Source organism: Salmo salar, chromosome 12 (genome assembly GCF_965601325.2).
Source record: "Salmo salar chromosome 12, fSalSal1, whole genome shotgun sequence".
Lineage (NCBI taxonomy): Eukaryota > Metazoa > Chordata > Actinopteri > Salmoniformes > Salmonidae > Salmo > Salmo salar.
Genome location: NC_138302.1, coordinates 4,787,705 through 4,805,756, shown reverse-complemented (window position 1 = coordinate 4,805,756; position 18,052 = coordinate 4,787,705). Strand labels below are relative to the sequence as shown.

General features: G+C 41.2%; 1 protein-coding gene across 1 annotated transcript; it reads right to left on the bottom strand.

Moving 5' to 3' along the window:
• Positions 1–6,159: 6,159 nt before the first annotated feature.
• LOC106607541 (uncharacterized) lies at positions 6,160–14,266 on the bottom strand. The gene is made up of 2 exons (XM_045690501.2): positions 13,629–14,266; positions 6,160–7,447 (listed from the first exon to the last, which is right to left on the bottom strand). The coding sequence occupies exons 1-2, from the start codon at positions 14,008–14,010 to the stop codon at positions 6,768–6,770; spliced, it is 1,062 nt and encodes a 353-aa protein (XP_045546457.2). The 5' UTR covers positions 14,011–14,266; the 3' UTR covers positions 6,160–6,767.
• Between the last annotated feature and the right edge of the window lie 3,786 nt (positions 14,267–18,052).

The window sequence follows — 18,052 nt, the reverse complement described above, 5'->3', positions numbered from 1 at the left end:
CCAGCCATCCATTCACCCATTCAGAAGACCTCTAGTGATGTTCTGACTGACATGTTGTGTTGTCTACCTTCCAGCCATCCAATCACCCACTCAGAAGAGCTCATTTCTGTCAGTACATAGATGTAGATGTATATAATCAATGTCCACTAGTGACTAACACAGTTAAAAATATTCATTTTCTTCTTATTCAGATAAAAATTGTTGTGATGTGACTATCATTAATCTGATGACTGTTACTTATTTTATCAAACTAATTATGTTTAATTGTTACTAATTGTTTAATTGTTACTTGACGGAGGTTTCGCGGAAGCAGATCGGGGTGCCTTGTGAGGATCCGGCGACAAGTGGCTAATCTGCCTTTGCCATCGGTACTATTGGCCAACGTACAATCGCTTGATAATAAAGTGGACGAACTACAAGCGCGTATATCCTACCAACAGGACATTAAAAACTGTAATATCTTATTTTTCACCTAGTCATGACTGAATGACAACATGAATAACATACAGCTGGCTGGTATTACACTGTATCAGCAGGATAGAACAGCGGCCTCTGGTAAGACAAGGGGCGACGATCTATGTATATTTGTAAACAACAGCTGGGTGCACGATATCTAAGGAAGTCTCAAGGTTTGCTCGCCTGAGGTAGAGTATCTCATGATAAGCTGTAGACTACACTATCTACCTAGAGAGTTTTCATCTATATTCTTCATAGCTAACTATTTACTACCGCAAACCAATGCTGGCACTAAGACCGCACTGAATGAGCTGTATAAGGTCATAAGCAAACAGAAAAATGCTCATCCAGAGGTGGCGCTCCTAGTGGCCGGGGACTTTAATGCAGGGAAACTCAAATACGTTTTACCTAATTTCTGCCAACATGTTAAATGTGGAACCAGAGGGGGGAAAAAAACTCTAGTCCACCTTTACTCCAAATATAGCGACGCATACAATGCTCTCCCTCACCCTCCATTTGGCAAATCTGACCATAATTCTATCCTCCTGATTCCTGCTTACAAGCAAAAACTAAAGCAGGAAGCACCAGTGACTCGGTCAATAAGAAAGTGGTCAGATGAAGCAGATGCTAAGGACTGTTTTGCTATCACAGACTGGAATATGTTCCAGGATTCTTCCAATGGCATTGAGGAGTACATCACATCAGTCACTGGCTTCATCAATAAGTGCATCGATGACGTTGTCCCCACAGTGACTGTACGTACATACCCCAACCAGAAGCCATGAATTACAGGCAACATTCGCACTGAGCTACCGTTTTCAAGGAGCGAGACTCTAATCCGGAAGCTTATAAAAAAATCACGTAATGCTCTCCGACAAACCATCAAACAGGCAAAGCATCGATACAGGACTACGGTCGAATCTTACTAGACCTGCTCCGACACTTGTTGGATGTGGCAGGGCTTGCAATCTATTACAGACTACAAAGGGAAGCACAGCCGAGAGCTGCCACGTGACACGAGCCTACCAGATGAGCTAAATAACTTCTATGATCGCTTCGAGGCAAGTAACACTGAAACATGCATGACAGCATCAGCTGTTCCGGACGACTGTGTGAATACGCTCTCCGCAGCCGATGTCGGTAAGACCTTTAAATAGGTCAACATTCACAAGGCCGCAGGGCTAGACGGGTTACCAGGACGTGGACACAAAGCATGCGCTGACCAACTGGCAAGTGTCTTCACTGACATTTTCAACCAGTCCCTGACTGAGTCTGTAATACCAACATGTTTCAAGCAGACCACCATAGTCCCTGTGCCCAAGAACACTAAGGTAACCTGCCTAAATGACTACCGACCCGTAGCACTCACATCCGTAGCCATGAAGTGCTTTGAAAGGCTGGTCATGGCTCACATCAACACCATTATCCAAGAAACCCTAGACCCACTCCAATTTGCATACCACCCAAACAGATCCACAGATGATGCAACCTCTTTTGCACTCCACACTGCCCTTTCATACCTGGACAAAAGGAACACCTATGTGAGAATGCTGTTCATTGACCACAGCTCAGCATTCAAAACCATAGTGCCCTCAAAGCTCATCAATAAGCTAAGGACCCTGGGACTAAACACCTCCCTCTGCAACTGGATCCTGGACTTCCTGACGGGCCGCCCCCAGGTGGTAAGGGTAGGTAATAACACATCCTCCACGCTGATCCTCAACATGGGGGCCCATCAGGGGTGCGTGCTCAACTGCTCGGCCTCCGACCGCAAGGCACTACAGAGGGTAGTGCGTACGGCGCAGTACATCACTGGGGCCAAGCTTCCTGCCATCCAGGACTTATATACCAGGCGGTGTCGGGGGAAGGTCCTAAAAATTGTCAAAGACTCCAGCCACCCTAGTCATAGACTCTTCTCTCTGCTACCGCACGGCAAGCAGTACAGGAGCGCCAAGTCTAGGTCCAAGAGGCTTTTAAACAGTTTCTACCCCCAAGCCATAAGACTCCTGAACATCTAATCAAATGGCTACCCAGACTATTTGCATTGCCCACCTTTTACACTGCTGCAACTCTGTTCTTATCGATGCATAGTCACTTTAATAACTCTACCTACAGTGAGGGAAAAAAGTATTTGATCCCCTGCTGATTTTGTACGTTTGCCAACTGACAAAGAAATGATCAGTCTATAATTTTAATGGTAGGTTTATTTGAACAGTGAGAGACAGAATAACAACATAAAAATCCAGAAAAACGCATGTCAAAAATGTTATGAAATGATTTGCATTTTAATGAGGGAAAAAAGTATTTGACCCCTCTGCAAAACATGACTTAGTACTTGGTGGCAAAACCCTTGTTGGCAATCACAGAGGTCAGACGTTTCTTGTAGTTGGCCACCAGGTTTGCACACATCTCAGGAGGGATTTTGTCCCACTCCTCTTTGCAAATCTTCTCCAAGTCATTAATAAGGTTTCAAGGCTGACGTTTGGCAACTCGAACTTTTAGCTCCCTCCACAGATTTTCTATGGGATTAAGGTCTGGAGACTGGCTAGGCCACTCCAGGACCTTAATGTGCTTCTTCTTGAGCCACTCCTTTGTTGCCTTGGCCGTGTGTTTTGGGTCATTGTCATGCTGGAATACCCATCCACGACCCATTTTCAATGCCCTGGCTGAGGGAAGGATGATCTCACCCAAGATTTGACGGTACATGGCCCCGTCCATCGTCCCTTTGATGCGGTGAAGTTGTCCTGTCCCCTTAGCAGAAAAACACCCCCAAAGCATAATGTTTCCACCTCCATGTTTGACGGTGGGGATGGTGTTCTTGGGGTCATAGGCAGCATTCCTCCTCCTCTAAACACGGCGAGTTGAGTTGATGCCAAAGAGCTCCATTTTGGTCTCATCTGACCACAAGACTTTCACCCAGTTGTCCTCTGAATCATTCAGATGTTCATTGGCAAACTTCAGATGGGCATGTATATGTGCTTTCTTGAGCAGGGGGACCTTGCGGGCGCTGCGGGATTTCAGTTCTTCACGGCGTAGTGTGTTACCAATTGTTTTCTTGGTGACTATGGTCCCAGCTGCCTTGAGATCATTGACAAGATCCTCCCGTGTAGTTCTGGGCTGATTCCTCACCGTTCTCATGATCATTGCAACTCCACGAGGTGAGATCTTGCATGGAGCCCCAGGCCGAGGTTGATTGACAGTTCTTTTGTGTTTCTTCCATTTGCGAATAATCACCTGTCACCTTCTCACCAAGCTGCTTGGCGATGGTCTTGTAGCCCATTCCAGCCTTGTGTAGGTCTACAATCTTGTCCCTGACATCCTTGGAGAGCTCTTTGGTCTTGGCCATGGTGGAGAGTTTGGAATCTGATTGATTGATTGCTTCTGTGGACAGGTGTCTTTCCTACAGGTAACAAACTAAGATTAGGAGCACTCCCTTTAAGAGTGTGCTCCTAATCTCAGCTCATTACCTGTATAAAAGACACCTGGGAGCCAGAAATCTTTCTGATTGAGAGGGGGTCAAATACTTATTTTCTTCATTAAAATGCAAATCAATTTATAACATTTGTAACATGCGTTTTTCTGGATTTTTTGTTGTTATTCTGTCTCTCACTGTTCAAATAAACAAACCAACCATTAAAATTATAGACTGATCATTTCTTTGTCAGTGGACAAATGGACAAAATCAGCAGGGGATCAAATACATTTTTCCCTCACTGTACATGTACATATTACCTCAATTACCTCGACTAACCGGTGCCCCTGCACATTGACTCTGTACCGGTACCCCCTGTATATAGTCTCCACATTGACTCTGTCCCAGAACCCCCTGTACATAGTCTCCACATTGACTCTGTCCCGGTACCCCCTGTATATAGCCTCCACATTGACTCTGTCCCAGTACCCCCTGTACATAGTCTCCACATTGACTCTGTCCCGGTACCCCCTGTATATAGCCTCCACATTGACTCTGTACCAGTGCCCCCTGTATATAGTCTCCACATTGACTCTGTACCGGTACCCCCTGTATATAGTCTCCACATTGACTCTGTACCAGTGCCCCCTGTATATAGTCTCCACATTGACTCTGTCCCGGTACCCCCTGTATATAGTCTCCACATTGACTCTGTACCAGTACCCCCTGTATAAAGCCTCCACATTGACTCTGTCCCAGTACCACCTGTATATAGCCTCCACATTGACTCTGTACCATAACACCCTGTATATAGCCTCCACATTGACTCTGTACCAGTGCCCCCTGTATATAGTCTCCACATTGACTCTGTACCAGTATCCCCTGTATATAGCCTCCACATTGACTCTGTACCAGTGCCCCCTGTATATAGTCTCCACATTGACTCTGTACCAGTATCCCCTGTATATAGCCTCCACATTGACTCTGTACCAGTGCCCCCTGTATATAGTCTCCACATTGACTCTGTACCAGTGCCCCCTGTATATAGTCTCCACATTGACTCTGTACCAGTGCCCCCTGTATATAGTCTCCACATTGACTCTGTACCAGTATCCCCTGTATAAAGCCTCGCTATTGTTATTTTACTACTGCTCTTTAATTATTTGTTACTTTGTTCTTTTTGTATTTTTCTTAAAACTGCATTGTTGGTTAAGGGCTTGTAGGTAAGCATTTCACTGTAAGGTCTACCTACACCTGTTGTATTCGGCACATGTGACAAATAAACATTTATTTGACTTGATTTGATCAGGACCTGTGTTTTCTCTAACATGGTGGAATAATACTGATGGGAACATTGAAGAGGTCGTGAATGTTCTTCATGACAACAACTTACCAATGTTATCAGAAAATCAACACATTTTCATACATCTTTAGCTTGGAGACTTTAACTCAATGAAACCAAACAACTACATTTCTTGAGAATTCAAGGTTAGAATCAAGAAATACACACAATATTCATCCAATTACTAATTTACATTTTAAAATATCTAAATCATATCATGAACATCTAAGGGTTCTAACATGTATCCAATCTATCAAAGTGTAGAATCAAAACAAAATACATTTAAAAATTATAATCTGATTTTAGACATACTCATGTCTCCAGAGGAAAAAAATAAAACAGGCCTATTGTTGATTAAGATTTAATATAAACAATATGATTTAATGTGGCAGAAAACAACAATCAAATATAAGTCAGAACACTGCCTGTCCATTCTGTCATGTGAATTCAGGTCCTCCGTCTAGGAAAATGTCTTTCCGCAATTAGGTTCCCTAACTAAAACTCTTTCCAAAATGTGAGCTTATCCTCCCGTGTGTGTGTGGGTATGTTCTCATGCCTTTTCAGGCTCCCTAACTGGGTAAAACTCTTTCCACACTGGGAACAACTGCGTGATTTCTCCCATGTGTCCTCTCATGATCTTATTGTTTCCCTAAATTGGTCAAATATTTTCCACTGGGAGCATGGTAAGATGTGTGTGTCCTTTCATGCTCCTTAAGGTTATTTAACAACCTGAAATTCATTAGGCAATGGGAACATGAGTAAGGCTTCACTCCAGAGTGTATTCTCTTCTTATGTCAGGGAGCAGTGGTAAGGTTTCTCCCCGGTGTGTGTCCTCTCATGTGATTTTAGTTGCTGTGTACTGTGTTTCCTAAGACACATTGGTGTGGCTGACTTCCGGATTAAGTGAGCAGTGTGTCAAGAAGCAGTGAGATGTATAAAGAGAAACGTGTTGATTGATTAGTGAATATTTTTAATGAGTTAGAATTTAAAACAAACTTAACATCTACTACACATATGCACATTAGGCAATTTCTGATTCATTCAGTCAAACAAACATATATATCAACAAAGAAGCACCTAGGTCTATAATGGTCCTACATGTAACAATACACAGAAGTATATAATGAATGTCCACTAGTGCCTTTCCACATTATATTTATATTCAGACAACAATATGTTCCATTAATCAAATCAGCACCTGTGTTTTCTCTGACATGGTGGAATAATACTGATGGGAACATGCACGAGGAAGTGAGTGTTCTTCACGTCGAAACATTGTCAACGTTATCAGAACAACATCATCAAAATGTTCATACACCTTTAGCGTGAAGACTACTACACAATTTAACTCAATGAATCACGACTAAATTCATCACATTTCTAGGTTAAAATCAAGAAATGCACATTCTACTAATCTATTTAATAATTGTAATTTAAAATATCCAAATCATATTTTTCATATCAACATTTATTTAAAAACAACCTCAAAAACATAAGTCAGAACACAGCCTCTCTATTCTGTCATGTGATTTCAGGTCCTCTGTCCAGGAAAGTATGTTAAGATTTCTCTCCAGAGTGTATTCTCTTCTTATGTTTGTTCAGGCTTCCTAACTGGGTAAAACTCTTTGCACAATGGGAGCAGTGGTGTGGTTTCTCCCCTGTGTGTATCATCTCATGTGATTTTAGGTCCTGTGATCTTGAAAATCTCTTTCCACAGTAGAAACACTGGAAAGGCTTTTCTTCTGTGTGTATTATATTATGGTTGTTCAGGTTCCCTAACTGTATAAAACTCTTTCCACACTGGGAGCAGTGGTAAGGCTTTTCTCCTGTGTGTATTCTCTTATGTTTGTTCAGGCTCCCTAACTGGGTAAAACTCTTTCCACAATGGGAGCAGTGGTGTGGTTTATCACCTGTGTGTTTCATCTCATGTGATTTTCGTTCCTGTGATCGTGAAAATCTCTTTCCACACTGGGAACATTGGAAAGGCTTTTCTCCTGTGTGTATTCCTTTATGCTTTTTCAGGTTCCCTAACAGGGTAAAACTCTTTCCACACTGGGAGCAGTGGTGTGGCTTCTCCCCTATGTGTGTCCTATCATGCTGTTTCAGCTTCCATAACCACTTAAAACTCAAATTACACTGGGAGCAGTGGTGTCGTCTCACTGGTTTGGGCGTCTCTGGGTCTGGTTCTCCTGAAGGACTCTTCTTCCATCTGTCAGAGTGAGAGTCTGGTCTCTCTCCTGCCAAAGACAGAGTATTTAGTTAAACAGAGAGATCTGAATGAAATCTCCTGCTCTTCCTATGAGGTTTAACCCATTACCCTGTTGTAATATATAGTGGCGCCAGAGGAGATGGCTGCCGTTTTACAGGCTCTTAACCAATTGTGCTATTGTGTGTGTTTTTTCACGTTATTTGTAACTTAGTTTGTACATAATGTTTCTGCCACCGTCTACTGCTGCTCTTTAATTATTAGTTATTTTTATTTATCTATTTGTTACTTAACACTTATTTTTCTTAAAACTGCTTTTTATTCCTGTTGTATTCAGTGCATGTGACAAATAAAATCTGATTTGATTACTAGATCCCTCATTATTAAACTTTACATTTGGATCCTGGATAACAATTGGTTAATAGCCATTAGTTATTCACAATACTACCCGGGTAATGTTGGCTGTTAACAGTTCCATTTGAATCAATCCTACAGCCCTCCCAGGAAATTCATAAACTAATCTCCACTGTCCCACAGCCGAGCCAGGTAATTCATCAACTAATCTCCACTGTTCCACTGCCCAGCCAGGAAATTCATAAACTAATCTCCACTGTCCCACAGCCCAGCCAGGCAATTCATAAACTAATCTCCACTGGGAAAAAAGCATCTTGTTTAATCCTTGCTATCTGTCTCTCCGACCTCTGCAACTGAGCCATTTTGTATGTAAAATAAAATATGTATAGAACTTATTTGGGGGATTTATTATTGAATAGAAATGTTTTATCTCCCTTTACTTGCTATAATGACGCCTAGTGGCCAATTGTTGGTTTGCTACTAGAATGGTACATAAGGGGTTAAGGTTAGATGGGGCTAGAATGGTACATAAGGGGTTAAGATGGGGCTAGAATGGTACATAAGGGGTTTAGATGGGGCTAGAATGGTACATAAGGGGTTAAGATGGGGCTAGAATGGTAGATAAGGGGTTAAGATGGGGCTAGAATGGTACATAAGGTGTTAAGATGGGGCTAGAATGGTAGATAAGGGGTTAAGATGGGGCTAGAATGGTAGATAAGGGGTTAAGATGGGGCTAGAATGGTAGATAAGGGGTTAAGATGGGGCTAGAATGGTATGCAACAAATGTTTTGTTTTAATTCATTTTATATACATTTAGTTGATTCCCTACTGGATTTCAAATCATCATTACCACTTCTATGACATGGGACGTTCAAATTCTCTCCCTCCTCTGTCTACAGAGCACACAGATTGTACCGGGAGGGGGTACAGACTACGAGTCCCTGTCAATATTCACTTTGTGAGGTGCTTCTCCTCTCAATAGATGACTAGAATATGCATATTGTTCATTCTAGCAGGAGAGGGCTCGACAGACTAGCCAGTTAAAACTGTTAGATGAAAAGTATACCTAGTAATATGAAGTGGGTAAAATAGTGGGCTGAAAATGAGTGGTAACTGGCTGATTAGCCGACGGCCAGCGCTGATGGAAAACAGAGTTTAGTACAATAGAGCTCAGTACAGTACAATAACGCACATTATAGTGTGTTCAACTCTAGTGTGTAATGAACTCTACTCAACTCTACTATACTGGCCCACTCTGTGTGGCTCCCCCCCGGCTACTCCCGTGGAGCTCTACTCCCCCCCCCGTACTGTCTCACTGTACACGATTTGTAAATCTTAATACTCTGAACAAAAATATAAACGCAACATGTAAAGTGTTGGTCCCATGTTTCATGAGCTGAAATAAAAGATCCCAGAAATGTTCCATACGCACAAAAAAGCTTCTCAAATTTGGTGCACAAATGTGTTTAAATCCCTGTTAGTGAGCATTTCTCCTTTGCCAAGATAATCCATCCACCTGACAGGTGTGGCATATCAAGAAGCTGGTTAAACAGCATGATCATTACACAGATGCACCTTGTGCTGGGGACAATAAAAGGCCACTCCACAGATGTCTAAAGTTTTGAGGGAGTGTGCAATTGGCATGCTGACTACAGGAAAGTCCACCAGGGTGTTTGCCAATTTTTTTATGTTAATTTCTCTGCCATAAGCCGCCTCCAACGTCGTTTTAGAGAATTTGGCAGTATGCCAAATTTGGCAATATGCCCAGGACCTCCACATCCAGCGATCGTCTGAGACCAGCCACCGGACAGCTGATGAACTGTGGGATTGCACAACCAAAGAATTTATGCACAAACTGTCAGAAACCGTCTCAGGGAAGCTCATCTGCGTGCTCGTCATCCTCAACAGGGTTTTGACCTGATTGCAGTTTGGCGTCGTAACCTACTTCAGTGGGAAAATGCGCACATTCATTGGCCACTGGCACGCTGGAGAAGTGTGCTCTTCACGGATAAATTCCGGTTTCAACTGTACCAGGTAGATGGTAGACCCCAGGTATGGTGTCGTGTGGACGAGCGGTTTGCTGATGTCAACTAATCGCATTTTATCGATGGCAATTTGAATGGACAGAGATACCGTGACAAGATCCTGAGGCCCAATGTCGTGCCATTCATCCGCCGCCATCACCTCATGTTTCAGCATGATAATGCACGGCCCCATGTCTCAAGGATCTGTACTCAATTACTCTAAGCTGAAAATGTCCCAGTTCTTCCATGGCCTGCATACTCACCAGACATGTCACCCATTGAGTATGCTTGGAATGCTCTGGATCGACGTGTATGACAGCGTCTTTCAGTTCCCACCCATTTCCAGCAACTCTTGCAAAGCCATTGAAGAGGAGTGGGACAATATTCCACAAGCCACAATCAACAGTATGATCAACTCTATGTGAAGGAGATGTCTCGCTGCATGAGGCAAATGGTGGTCACACCAGATACTGACTGGTTTTCTGATCCACAACCCTACCTTTTATTTTAGGTATCTGTGAACAACAGATGCATATCTGTATTCCCAGTCATGTGAAGTCCATAGATTAGGGCCTAATGAATTTATTTCAATTGGATGATTTCCTTCTATGAACTGTAACTCAGTAAAATCTTTGAAATTGTTGCCTGTTGCGTTTATATTTTTGTTCAGTCTATTCAAATTCTACAGCACAACGGCAGAGTCATGTGTTAAGTGGAAACTAACAGCATAAGGTGTTTACATGTCCTGATAATTAACTTAACCCCTTATGTACCACGCTAACCCCATCTTAACCCCTTATGTAGCACTCTAACCCCATCTTAACCCCTTATGTACCACTCTAACCCCATCTTAACCCCTTATGTACCATTCTAGCCCCATCTTAACCCCTTATCTACCATTCTAGCCCCATCTTAACCCCTTATCTACCATTTTAGCCCCATCTTAACCCCTTATGTACCATTCTAGCCGCATCTTAACCCCTTATGTACCATTCAAACACAACAGAAAATGTCTCAACAGAATTAAACAAAACACTTGTTGCAGTGTATTTAAAGCTGGTTTAAACCTTCACAAAAGTTTTGAACAGACTTATATAGCAGCAAATTTAATAAAATTGTATTTATTTATTTAACTCCTTCTGGACACCTATATCTATAACACTAGTAACCTAAAAGTAGTAGCCTATCTGTACACCTATATCTGTTAATATCATAGAGTGGACTCCTAATCCTATTAATATCATACAGTGGACTCCTAATCCTATTAATATCATACAGTGGACTCCTAATCCTATTAATACCACGCAGTGGACTCCTATTAATATCATACAGTGGACTCCTAATCCTATTAATACCACGCAGTGGACTCCTATTAATACCATGCAGTGGACTCCTATTAATACCATGCAGTGGACTCCTATTAATATCATACAGTTGACCCATATTAATATCAGTGGACTCCTAACCCTATTAATACCACGCAGTGGACTCCTATTAATACCATGCAGTGGACTCCTATTAATACCATGCAGTGGACTCCTATTAATACCATGCAGTGGACTCCTATTAATACCACGCAGTGGACTCCTATTAATACCATGCAGTGGACTCCTATTAATACCATGCAGTGGACTCCTATTAATACCACGCAGTGGACTCCTATTAATACCACGCAGTGGACTCCTATTAATACCACGCAGTGGACTCCTATTAATACCATGCAGTGGACTCCTAACCCTATTAATATCATGCAGTGGACTCCTATAAATACCATGCAGTGGACTCCTATTAATACCATGCAGTGGACTCCTATTAATACCATGCAGTGGACTCCTATTAATACCATGCAGTGGACTCCTATTAATACCATGCAGTGGACTCCTAACCCTATTAATATCATGCAGTGGACTCCTATTAATACCACGCAGTGGACTCCTATTAATATCACGCAGTGGACTCCTATTAATATCACGCAGTGGACTCCTATTAATATCACGCAGTGGACTCCTATTAATATCACGCAGTGGACTCCTATTAATACCACGCAGTGGACTCCTATTAATACCACGCAGTGGACTCCTATTAATACCACGCAGTGGACTCCTATTAATACCACGCAGTGGACTCCTAACCCTATTAATATCACACAGTGGACTCCTATTAATATCATACAGTGGACTCCTATTAATACCATGCAGTGGACTCCTATTAATATCACACAGTAGTGGACTCCTAACCCTATTAATATCACACAGTGGACTCCTAACCCTATTAATATCATACAGTGGACTCCTATTAATATCACACAGTGGACTCCTAACCCTATTAATATCACACAGTGGACTCCTAACCCTATTAATATCATACAGTGGACTCCTAAGCCTATTAATATCATAGTGGACTCCTATTAATATCACACAGTGGACTCCTAACCCTATTAATATCATACAGTGGACTCCTAAGCCTATAGATCTGTATTCATTGCCCTGGCAACACCCAGTGGGAGGTCTATTTCTCTTTCTCCACTCGGATCTGAACGGGTCTCTCGGATCCGAACCAGCACGGGTCTGTTTGGCTCTGTTTCTCACGGGCCTTTTCGGATGGATCTCAGTTTTTTTTTTTATTAATTCATTTTTGTATTAATTTATCCACTGTCTTAACAATGGAGGGTCATTTGATTTCCAGTTTTTAAGCCCAAGTTTTTTTCAAAATGATTGACGAGAAAAGGACGGTTGAACCCATTGGGTATCTCACCGCACCCCCATTTGCCATGTCTTGAAATATGAAGATAGACGGATTAAAAGTTGTACATATTGTAAAACTTCTGACAGACAACTTTCTAACTCTCGCCCAGAATTTTTGGCCTTTATAGCACTCCCAGAAGGCCTGAATCATGGAGTTACTGTTCGTTTTACACTTAGGACATGACATAACGGAGTTGAGTTCCAGAGTACATAGCGTTCCTTATCAGTGGCTATTTTAGGTCGTCAGATTAGCTCAATTGCCAATTTCTCAGCCTATCACAGAAACTCTTGAATGAATAACATGGAATAGATTAAATATATCAAAATAACTGTTCAAAACATGAAAAACATATTTGTAAACAGAAAATTTGACAAATAAATGTGTACAAATGTTTTAATATATGCTTATTTTGGGGAATTTAAAACATCAACTTGTGTAACAAAAGGTTAATAAAATAAACAGTGTTACTGTTTGACAGAAATGGTCATTATTTCCATAATTTCCAACATTGGGAATGTTGGTGCATATGGAATTGTTTTAAGATGGTTATGGCGTTAAATGATCAACTATGCAAGCCAGTTAAGAACAAATTCTTATTTTTCAATGACAGCCTACCCCAAGTAAACCCTCCCCTAACCCGGACGACGCTGGGCCAATTGTGTGCCGCCCTATGGCACACACATTTAACCCCTTATTTCTGTTGGCACAAAACTAACTCCATCAGCTTTTAAATAACCTGTGGAAATTATTTTGTATACATTTCATTCTGATCAAAACCATCCTTCCTTGTCTTGATTCTGTCCTCTTCGTCATTTGAAGTCAGAAATGAGTTGATTTTTGTTTTAATGTGATGTCAAGCAAAGCACTACAGAAAGAGATATTCAGATGTTTACAAATGTTGTAAAAAATATAACGGGAAGCATTTGATCCATAAACGTTTTGTTGGCCGCCCCCCGCTCTTTGTAGCTTTCACAATTCCTACAGCACAGAACTATTAAAGTGTAGAACTTCAGTATAATGTCCCTTTAAAACCACACATCAGTTCAACAACTGCAGAGTTTGTACCCCTGTTTTTAAGATATTACTCACTGTTGTTAATCAGATCTCCTGTCTCCTCCTCTTCCAATGTGACAGTAATCTCCCCCACTTCCTTCATTCCAAAAATGTCTTCCTCTTCTTTCACTGTGACAGTCATCTCCCCCAATCCAAATACTGCATCCACCTCTTTCTTTTCCTCCTCTTCTTTTACTGTAACATCCTCCGCTTTCACTCTGAACGCTTCTTCATCTTCTGTCAATTTAACTTCTTTCTCTTCTTCTTTCACTGTAACAGCCTCAATCGCTGCTTCTTTTTTTACTGTAACATCCTCCTCTTCCTTCTCCTCTTTCACGACAATGTTCAGCCCCAGAGTTTCTTTCTCCGTCCAGCAGACCCCCTCTTTAGAAGTGGGGGAGTCGTTTAGTGAGCTCATGGTCGGGATGATAGCTAGTTAGCATTAGTGACTAGACTAGCACTACTGCTAATTTACCCAGCCAGCTAGCTGACTAACAACTAACAACTAACGTAAATATTCAATTCAATTGAGTAACTAGCTAGTAGATACGACACGTGTGTTTATAACACCGAAAGCTTATAAAGAGCTTGAATAATTTCGGCTATGTTGGCTGAAAGCTACCGAGGTGGATAACTCGCTGTTGTTGTTGAAGCGTCCCGTCCATTAGATTATACGTCACACTGGCAGCATTGCCTGAAACAGGCACATCGCCATCTGCTGGGTGGGAGGGTAAGAGTCAATGGAAATGTTTATTTTATTTTGAGACAAAAAGTAGATTTTTTTATTTTATTTTATTATATAATATTATGTGTTGATTAGTGAATATCTTTAATGAGTGAGAATTTAAAACACCCTACCATACTACTGTACATCTGCATTCAGGAAATCAATCAAACAAACAGATAATATCACAATAAGGTAGCTAGGTCCAAACTGCTCCTACATGGTGTAACAGTACTGAGTAGGTCCAAACTGTTCCTACACTGTGTAACAGTACTGAGTAGGTCCAAACTGCTGCTACACGGTGTAACAGTACTGAGTAGGTCCAAACAGATCCTACATGGTGTAACAGTACTGAGTAGGTCCAAACTGCTCCTACACGGTGTAACAGTACTGAGTAGGTCCAAACTGCTCCTACACGGTGTAACAGTACTGAGTAGGTCCAAACTGCTCCTTCACAGTGTAACAGTACTGAGTAGGTCCAAACTGCTCCTACACGGTGTACCAGTACTGAGTAGGTCCAAACTGCTCCTACACAGTGTAACAGTACTGAGTAGGTCCAAAATGCTCCTACACGGTGTAACAGTACTGAGTAGGTCCAAACTGCTCCTACACGGTGTAACAGTACTGAGTAGGTCCAAACTGCTCCTACACGGTGTAACAGTACTGAGTAGATCCAAACTGCTCCTACACGGTGTAACAGTACTGAGTAGGTCCAAACAGATCCTACACGGTGTAACAGTACTGAGTAGGTCCAAACTGCTCCTACACGGTGTACCAGTACTGAGTAGGTCCAAACTGTTCCTACACGGTGTAACAGTACTGAGTAGGTCCAAACTGCTCCTACACGGTGTAACAGTACTGAGTAGGTCCAAACTGCTCCTACACGGTGTAACAGTACTGAGTAGGTCCAAACTGTTCCTACACAGTGTAACAGTACTGAGTAGGTTCAAACTGCTCCTACACGGTGTAACAGTACTGAGTAGGTCCAAACTGCTCCTACACGGTGTAACAGTACTGAGTATGTCCAAACTGATCCTACATGGTGTAACAGTACTGAGCTGTGTTGAGTACAAAAAAGTAGTAGAACATTCCATTAAACGTCAACAGTGCTGTACTGAGCATCTAGTTGAAAAACAGGGAGGGACTGGGTTGTGGCTTCAAAATGCACCACTGCCCTTAATAAACTGCATTACTCATTACCCGGAGAAAACTAACCATTGTGGTGTGTGGACTGTGGTGGGTCGTTCCACATGTTACCAACCCAACAGATGTCTACTACTGTGAGTACTAATCTATATTTTGGGTCTTTCCACATGTTACCAACCCAACATACAGTACCAATCAAACGTTTGGACACACCTACTCATTCCAGGGTATTTCTTTATTTCTTTAATAGTGAAGACATCAAACTATGAAATAACACATATGGAATCATGTAGTAACCAAAACAGTGCTAAACAAATCAAAATATATGTTATATTTCAGATTCTTCAAAGTAGCCACCCTTTGCCTTGATGACAGCTTTGCACACTCTTGGCTTGTGGATGATTCCCCAGTAGCTTGTGGAGGATTCCCCAGTAGCTTGTGGAGGATTCCCCAGTAGCTTGTGGAGGATTCCCCAGTAGCTTGTTGAGGATTCCCCAGTAGCTTGTGAAGGATTCCCCAGTAGCTTGTGGAGGATTCCCCAGTAGCTTGTGGAGGATTCCCCAGTAGCTTGTGGAGGATTCCCCAGTAGCTTGTGGAGGATTCCCCAGTAGCTTGTTGAGGATTCCCCAGTAGCTTGTGGAGGATTCCCCAGTAGCTTGTGGAGGATTCCCCAGTAGCTTGTGGAGGATTCCCCAGTAGCTTCTCTCTCTCCTCTCCCCTCTCTTTTCTTCTCACTCTGTCTCTCTCTATTGTCGAGAACTTTTCTGTAATTAAATATGATTTTTGTTTGTCTATCTTTTGTGTCTTTGTCTACATGTTTATTTATGTTTACAACAAGCAATGGGAAGATATCAGAACAGAAACGTTGGGGAATAATAAGATAATGTACGGGATACATTTGTACTGTAGTGAAGCTGTCTCTATAGTAATGCAAGGTCTCTTTCATAATCATGTGAAACGTCAATTACTATCGAAATGCTGGGATGTGTTTTTCTATGAAAATGAAGTTTAATGTAACTATGACGATGATACGATACGGATTACAATCATCATCATGAATATTAAGGCTACACTCCATGTTACACACACAGACACTCAACCCTGCGAACTGGCCGGGTTATTCTTTATTTAGACATCACACATTATAGTCTTACTCTAATCCAGACATCGTACACACTCTCACTAAATCACATCCACGATCATACACAGATCTACTACACACATAATATCTTGACTCAATTTTCTAACATCTGTGGCATTGGCTCACAGGCAAACAAAACCAAACAAATGTTGCTCGAACTTGTTTCTTGAATTCTAAACATCAGACATTTGAAATCTCTATTTTTGACCGTCGTAATACCTCTTATGGCAGTAACTTTACAAGCACTAATTATGGTCCATTTAGACTGAGAATAGTATATAGTTATAGTAAGGGCTACAATAAGTATAGCCAGTTATAATTGTAACGGCTTAAGAGATTATAGGAAAAGATAAGTCTTTATGAGGCTGAAAGAAAAGGAATATAACATATACTATTTACAGGAAACTCAATCTACATTCTTAGATGAAGTTGCGTGGAAAAAGGACTGGGGTGGTGAAATAATGTTCTGTCATGGACAAAGGAACTCAAAAGGTGTGATGATATTAATTAACAAAAATGTCGATCCGAATGTGTAAAGAGTCAGGAATGATTCGCAAGGAAGGTGGATCCTTTTGAATATAAAAGTGGATGGAAAAACTGATTTGGCTCATTAATCTATATGGTATTAATCAATATGGTCCAAATCAGGATGATCCATACTTAATAGAAAACATTTATAGCAATTTATTGAACTTACAGGCAACAAATGATCATATTATTATACTAGTAGACTATAACACAGTGTTAAGTACCTCAATGGACCGTAAAGCTAATCACTCATCACCGTGTCCTTACGGAGATCACAAATATTATGGACTCATTAGAAATAGTGGATATTTAGAGACTAACAATCCCTGACCTATTGCGATATACTTGGAGGAGACATAATTAAGCTAGTCGTCTTGACTACTTTCTTGTCTCTTTCTCTCTCGCATCAAAGGTTAAACAACTACTGATATGAGACAGAATGTGATCAGACCATCATCTAATTGGCCTTCACCTAACTCTTACAGAATGTTCATGTGGACGGGGATATTGACATTTTATCAAAGTCTACTGCAGGACAATTTACTCTTAACTAAGACTAAATAATTTATAACAGATTTTTTCCCAGTACAATATAGGTTCAGCAAATCCCCTTATTGTTTGGGATACCTTTAAATGTACCTTCAGAGATCATTCAATTCAATATTCATCAATAATAAAAAAGTAGTTTCTGTCTAAAGAGACAAGACTAACAATGGAAATACATGAACCTATATTTCAGATAGATAGCAATAAAAATGATACTACAGAGATACAAAATAAGTTAGAGGAAAAACAAAAAGAACTGGAGGAACTTATTCAAGAACGATCTAATGTAATCTATTACAAAAAAAAGCAAATGATGGAATATGGAGAAAAATGCACCAAATTCTTCCTGAATCGCCAACACAGAAACGCTACCAA

Coding starts and splice junctions, on each gene's coding strand:
- LOC106607541 (XM_045690501.2), bottom strand. CDS start 14,010: ATGAGCTCACTAAACGACTCCCCCACTTCTAAAGAGGGGGTCTGCTGG. Junction 7,448..13,628: donor AGGAGATCTGATTAACAACA/GTGAGTAATATC, acceptor TGTCTTTGGCAG/GAGAGAGACCAGACTCTCAC.